At 39.8% G+C, this 7,735-nt stretch overlaps 1 protein-coding gene across 1 annotated transcript; it reads left to right on the top strand.

Annotated features, from left to right (window-relative positions):
- Positions 1–48: 48 nt before the first annotated feature.
- Positions 49–7,735, top strand: LOC101848829 (failed axon connections homolog; the record flags this gene model as incomplete). The annotated part of the gene is given in 5 exon segments (XM_013084573.2): positions 49–371; positions 2,164–2,302; positions 4,596–4,792; positions 5,324–5,535; positions 7,619–7,735. Coding segments are annotated over 5 exon segments (739 nt in total), but the record flags the coding sequence as incomplete, so codon positions are not given.

The raw sequence follows: 7,735 nt of genomic DNA, 5'->3' as shown, positions 1-7,735 counted from the left end.
TCTCTCTCTCTCTCTCTCTCTCTCTCTCTCTCTCTCTCTCTCTCTCTCTCTGTCTCCCTTCTTCTCCCTGTCTCCCTCCACCTTGCATCCTCTTGGTGACCTCATTAACCTATCCCTCTCGAGGGTGATGAGCCGGATTTCAATGAATAGTTAATAGGCTGTTCATGAATGAAGGATATGGGGTATTGATTTTATATCTGCATTACGTAGCGAAGCTGGTTCCTGGGACCAAACAAAAAGCGATGATGTATTGACTTATTTAAGAAAGGAACAACAACAACAACAACAACAAAAAGAATGAAAAGAAAACACCAGGACGACATAATCTTTTCACCAAGATACAAACAAAGAATTGCCTGCAGTATTTCAAGGTAAGAAAGTTTTTTAAAAAATTGCAGGAATTTCAAGGTGATTTCTAGGAAGACGCATTCATTGTTTAATATCTCCCCAAAAGTTGCGTACATAGATTATAGAATAAGCAGTTTTCATACATTTGCATGACTTGAATACGTATAATAATAATCTTCCTTGCAGAGCCCTTAGCTTTTTGACTTAGTGGAAGAAGAATTTTTCTTTACTAAAAACTTTTAGTTTACGTCTGAAGAATACTGTATACCATGGAAGGGGGGGGGGGGGTCGACTTGAAATCGCGATTTTTGAGATTTTAAAAGAAATCCCTGACTTTAAGTAGCTCGCAAAATTATGAAAGATGGCGCTACATCTATGGAACGCATAGTGCTGGGCGACTCAAATCGTGAATTAATTCAACAAATTATTCTCGAAAAATCAAATGGGCAAAGTGCGAAAGAAAAGATACAGCGCGCAAAAACAAACAAACAACAACACCTGGTGTACATAGAAATTTACGATATATGGACGTGTCCGAACTTGTGCTCTGAACTCAGAGCTGTGATGGTGTATGGTGGAAAATTAACGTCATGCTCTTAGCGAAAGTTCAAATTAAATGTTGAATTGCCGAAAAGAAATATAGGCCTACTTATTTGAGGAGCTTCTAGCCCACAGCCACTATAAATTATTATTGTATGTATTACAATGTAATCAACAGAAATTGTTGGCTCAGTTTGATAAGATTGATCCGACTTAATAGACGAACGACTCTTCAGCTTGGTACAATTTATTTGACTTGATGCTACTATAATTGTAATAATTATTTTCTTGACCTTGCTATACAGATTGTTCTCCATTTAAAAGATCCATTAAGATACGATGATGTATGAAACAGTGTGATGATATATTCTGATGACTCTCTTGGATCAAAGTGTTCGGTTCGTATTGTGAAACGAGGCCGTCTCCCCCCCCCCAATAAAGCATGAGAATTGTCAACATATTATTGCGATGGTGACCTTACTCTTGTCTCAGTATTACGGGGATCTTTTAACCATACCTCACGAATGTTCACGTTTGCGGAACGGTCTCCACCTTCTGTACTCCCGCTTCCAGTGTACATTGAAGGCCTTTTCTTCCGAAAGGGCCATTCCTATTAAAAATATGACCTTTGGTCTTGGTCCTCCGTTTATTGTACGATTATTGTAATTATTTTTTTGTCAGCTATCTAGTCGCCTCTGTGGTAATGTAGGTGCTCTACTTCTGTTTTGTGAGGCAGCGTGGTGGAATCAGGCTCTCGTCAAAACAATCAAAGTGAAGAAACTTGTATTTTTTCGAATGTTTGTGATTTTTTAACCGAATTTTTGTTTTTTGGCTCACCACCTTTCATGTCCGTTAAACAACTCTTTTCTGTGTGATTTTTTCTGAAAAACGTTGATTAAAGGCACACAAAAATGTAAATTTTCTGTTAACACAGACTCTTAAGCTAAGTAAATAAATAATCTTTGGCGGCAATTTTCTCACTGATTTAAGATGATACCAATGACTCTACATAACCCAAAAATTGACGAGAGCCTGATTCCACCACGCTGCCTCCCCTATAAATTTCAGTAATGGTCATGTAAACGTCCGGAAAAGTTTACGGTTTCAGATTTAGTCTGGACGTATCAAACTGAAAAAAACCCAGACGTACGCTTGTAAAGAATCTTGCGTGTAAAGTAATTAAAAACTATTCACGTTTAATAGTTTTTGAAAACAACAATGTATAAGTTTTATACCTAATGGAGTGAAAACTGATGTTTTGCCTTACAATTTCAGAAAAAGGAAACAAGACGTCCTTGTTCCTGCAGACACAGTTTGCTTGTTTCAGATCGGGAGAGGACCATGGGCTCCAAGCCTCTCGCCTTTCCCTCTGAAACTGGAGACCTTTTTGAGGATGGCAAAGATACAGTACATGGTAGGGAGACGACCAATTGTTTAAATTGCTATTAGTTGGCTCTTATTTCTTAATTATTGGTTTACAAAAACAACGTTCCCCTAAATAATATTATGGTTTATAGACAATCACTTTCACTTTGATGAGCACTGGTTATGAAGCAGTCCTTGCGACACTGGTTCAGACATCGATTCCAAAACATACTCAAACTGTCTGTCCGTCTGTCTGTCTGTCTCAGTCGGTTGGTCGATCGGTCTGGTCTCTGTTACTGTCTCCTCTCTCTCTCTCTCTCTCTCTCTCTCTCTCTCTCTCTCACTCACTCTCTCACTCTCTCACTTAAAAAACACAGCTACTGTAGGACACGCGTATTTTGATTTTGCCCTTCTTAATTACTAACATCATGAAAATGCACCAGCCGGAAGAAATCAACGTTGATACGTTGGTATCTATTGTCATCTTGTACTACAGGAGCGTCCCGCCCGATACCAATTAATTACCTCGTTCGTGGGACAAGTTATAGTCTAACATCCGGCGCAAACGAATGTCTTATTATGGATTTTTTCCGCTATGAAGGCTCAACAAATTAGCGAGTCATTTGTTACGAGAAAGGTTGTTGTAAACCTTGTTCCCCTTGTCTGGTTTGCATCATGAGTCCGGTCAGGAACTTGATTTTCCAGATGTTCTCCTATGAAATGAAAATGTACTTGTATAAAGCGGCTGAAGATATTCGGAGACGTCTCCTGCGAACACCCAGAAACTATTCGGAGACGTACTCGCACGCATGCACTGCTTTTTTTTTGGGGGGGGAAGGGGGGGAGTGGTGTCAAACTGCGTATTGCTTGCTGCAGATCATACATCATCATCCGGTGCCAGATCTGCGACAGACATCGGCGATCATGGTTTTCTTTTCATTCCTTTGCTCGGATGCTCTCAAAAAAGCTACGTTTCCCTGATCTTTCCACGTAACCCATTTGTTTAGATTCCCTAAGTATGTTGTTCTGGGCCTACCCCTGCCTCGCTTGCCCTCAATTTTGCCAGTGAGAGCTAGATGTTCAAGACCCTTATGTCTATTCAGGTGTCCCAAAAACTGCATTTGTCGTTTCCTGATTGTTTTTAACATTGAGCGTTCCACGTGGGCTTCATCAAGCACTACCTCATTTGATTTCTTTTCTTTCCACGATACTCTTAGCAGTCTTCTAAGAAACCACTCTCTCTTTCTCTCTCTCTCCCCCCCCCCCTCTCTCTCCCTCTCTCTCTCGATCTCTCTCTCTCTCTCTCTCGATCCCTCTCTCAGTCTCTATCTATCTATCTATCTATCTATCTATCTATCTATCTATCTATCTATCTATCTATCTATCTATCTATCTGTCTGTCTGTCTATCTATCTATCTATATGTTTGTCTGTCTATCTGTCTATTGTCTCACATTCGACATGCCTAAAGTAACCCCTCACAAGCTTGCCATATGAAATTCGAATTGTATTTTACGAAAATAGCATCAGCTCAGGATTATTTGGCCTGAAAGGTCGCTGCCATCCTGCATACCCTGCAGAAATTGAGAGGTATTTTATAAGGGTACTTAACGGGGTAAAGCTTGTCCTATTACATTTTTTGGTAAGTGTTTTACAGCGCACGCAACTGCATAAGGTCATATGAGCGTGCGGGACAATTTAAACATTTTCAGTTGGTTGGAAATTTTGAATTTTGGCCGGATGGCGCCGAAGCTTACTCCTATCGATTTTAGACTACTAAGGGAACTTAACTTTTCGCCTCGACGCTTAACGGCAACAGAGGATGGAAAAGAAAAAAGTAAAGGGAACTTAAACATGCACAACTTGCACATGGGACCTCCGAGATTTTTTGCCCTTGTCCGAGAAGGCTAGGTGTAGATCTTTCTAACCAGAAGATCAGGGGTGTGGCTGATAGACAGCAGTAAGAAGGAGCAAAGGAGTGGCAGTAGAATGGCAGCAGAAAGAGTCAGGAGCCCAGAGGAGGGAGCAAAGGAGGTGACGGGGTGGGGGTAAAAAGAGGAGACGAAAGCAGACGACAGAACATTGCTAGAGAGCAGGAAATGGAGTGAAAGGGGACAATTTTAGAGTAGAACATTTTTCTGTCGCTACCCGGATCGAACCCGGGACCTATGAATGAGAAACGAATACCTCTAGGCCTCGAGAGCATCCATCCTATTACTGACATACAAACGAAGAGGATTATTATCATCCCAAACAACAGACAAATAATAAGCTACAAAAATGATACAATCCACGTTAGGAAATAATTATAGACTTCTCTCCGGCATAAACTATCTCCCCCAGAATGACCACTCCCACCGTATGTCCAGCAAAGGAAAAACACCTTGGATGACCTTCAACGGCCAACCAATCGCAGACTCGCAGTTCTGTGTGGAGCATCTCAAGACTTATTTTGACCTTGACCTGGACAAAGGTCTCAGTAAGGAGCAGTGTGCCGTGGCGAGGGCCATGCGGGAACTGACTGAGGAAAATCTCTACTGGTCAGCTCTAGTTTTCTCTTGCAGAATTTACGAATTAGTTTAATACCTCTTTCAACAAACACGTCGGTGATTTACAAATCTGTTCGACACATCCATAATTCGGGTCAACCAATAATGATGAGTTAAAGAGATGTCAGTCGGGGAATGGCACATTGTACGAGCTATTCGTCATTTCGAGCTTTCTGTGTTCCTTTTTGTCTGTGCCCGACTGTGCATTCTTTTTAAAACTTTCCCTATCGGCGCGAGATTAAGATAGTTTAGAACGCGGGCCTCGACCGAGATACTCGATAAAAATTATTACCACACGGGAATCGAACTCCGGTCTCCTGCGTGCGACGGTGAAGCACCTAACGGCTACGCCATAGATATCGGTAGACCAAATATGTTCAACACATAGAATCCTTTATCAAACGTGAACGTTTCATAATATGTAAACTGTCATTCTCACTCGGTTGTTAAAGAAGATCTAGGAACAAATTAATACTTTAGAAGAATTTGTAAGGAGGCACACATTCTATGTCTACTTAACAGGACCATGTGCTACGAGTCATTCATCAAACGACCACAAAGCCTAGATATCCTCCTGAAGGGTGTCTTCTCTTCGTTTGCAATCTTCATGTTCAAGCTCTTGGTGGGAGTTGTCGTGCGTATTGAGCTGTGGGGCCACGGGATGGGACGCCACAGTGATGAAGAGATCTGGAGTATTGCCCAACGTGACCTTCAGGCCTTGTCCGACACGTTAGGTGAGTGAACTCTTTATCATTTATAGCCGTAGCGCACGCAATACTCAGAGTAAGGCAAAATTATGTTAACAATATTTTATTATGGAACGAGGGTGTGAAGGATAGCCTGAAACCATACAACATTCCACCCAGCCAGTCCATCTATCTTGCTAGAGACAAAAAGCTCTTTCTCCCCTCCACGCCAAAGAGGTACAAGAGGAAGGATAAAATAAGTAATTATAGCATGGGGGAAATCATTTATTCAGAATGTACTGAACAATCTCAACCTGGTTAGCAGCATGGTCAATACACAAATACAAGAGATCAACAATGCTATCTTGTGCCTTGACACACATTTCGCTGGGAATACTTGATGCATTTTTTATGCCATCTTGTATTCTGTCCTTGAGATAGTGTTAACGTAGTTTTGACTCACCCTGTATGTCTGATCAGCAGCAGAACAAAGGTGACGTTGTTGCACATTTCGAACCTTCATACCCAAACCAGAAACACAAATTTTCTTACTTCACAGTGTATATTATTATGTTGTTGCCAGTTTTTTTCAAGTTACAGATCAAGAAAATTTAATTTTAAAATCTGTTTAGGTAAGGACGCTATGAAGTTATGATTCTTTTAAAGATTTCAAGTGTCATAAAACAGCGCGTAAGAAAACAGTTGTTGAGTAACCACAATGCGCGTCCGCAAGGAGATAAGCCACAGTTTTGGTTAGGTTTACGCTCAGACATTAGAGGACACACACACACAGAGCAGTATAATTTGTGAGGCAGCGTGGTGGAATCAGGCTCTCGTCAAAATAACGAAATCGAAGAAAACAGCAGTTTCCTCCCTGCTTAGCAATTTCTATCAAATTTTTGTCTTTTGGCTCAACACCTTTTATGTCCATTTACAAACACATTCCCTTGAGGATTTCACGGAAAACGTTGATTAAAGGCACAAAAATATACATTTACAGTTTCCATGGACACTCCATCTTTGGAATTTACCAAGCTTTGGCGTTCATTTTCTCGCTAATTTTACCTCTTAAACCAGGTGACCCCCCACATCCTTCAATCCAAAATATCTCAACTTCTATTGAAGATGGATGGGTAATTTTTTAATTGAAAGCAAACAAGTGAATAAGCTTTAATATGATACCAATAACTCAATATGCCCAAAAATTGACGAGAGCCTGATTCCACTAAGCTGCCTCACATTTTACAATTCAGTCAGATAATCATCCGTATCCTATGGTGCTTTTTTCCTGAACATTTTACAGAACGCTGTACTCGGTTATGTTGCTGTTTTTATTTTTTCATCCATTAACGATTATCTGAAAATGTTTGGCAAGGTTTTAATTAACTTCCATAAAGAGGTGATGGTTTCATTGACGTATTCTTGGTTGTGTAAAATACTGAAAATAATACTAACAATAATGATAAATAGATAAATAAAAATAACAGTAACAGCAACAGTTATGATAATATTAATATGATGATGATGATGATGATAACAATAATAATAATAATAATAATAATAATAATAATAATAATAATAATAATTATGATGATTATGATAATTGGGAAAATAATAATACTCTTAAAAAATAATAATAATAATAGCTCGTCTGTTTATATCTGACGAAGACCAATGTATCTGCAGTGGAGAAAATATTTCTTCAAAACAAATCCTTAGAATAAGAAAATATGGATTAGATCCTGTGGCTTCTGCTTTGACCAATAAGACTTATTCTGGTTGAGAAGAATTTTGTCACATTTTTATTTTTAGCATTTAAAAGCTCCATTTTCACTTGTGGATGTGCGCTGCTTGCGGGATTTTATCTTGGCTTCTGGATTTTTAATTTGTAAAGCAATATAGAATAAAGATAAGACTACCAGATTAGTATATATATCGGTGCTGGAGGTTACAAGTCCATGTTGAAGAGCAGACTGCCTAGAGGTGCCACCAGAGCCTAGCAGTACAAGATTACACCAGTTATAAAAACATATGGTATACTGTGCAAATTTTTCCTGCAGGTGGACCGTATTCACTGATTCAGGAAACGCCTTGAAAGGGACGTGAAAGGGTCTGTTTTCATTTTCCTCAGTTGGCAAAGCTTTCCTGATGGGTGATAAGCCGAGCGAGGTGGATTGTGCTGTATTTGGGATGTTGTCCATGGTGGTGTGGCAAATGAAGGGATCCAGACATGAGACATTCGTTTATG

This window comes from Aplysia californica, unplaced genomic scaffold (assembly GCF_000002075.1).
Source record: "Aplysia californica isolate F4 #8 unplaced genomic scaffold, AplCal3.0 scaffold00302, whole genome shotgun sequence".
Classification (NCBI taxonomy): Eukaryota; Metazoa; Mollusca; class Gastropoda; order Aplysiida; family Aplysiidae; genus Aplysia; species Aplysia californica.
Note: the sequence above shows the minus strand (reverse complement) of the source record. Positions and strands in the feature narration are given on the sequence as shown.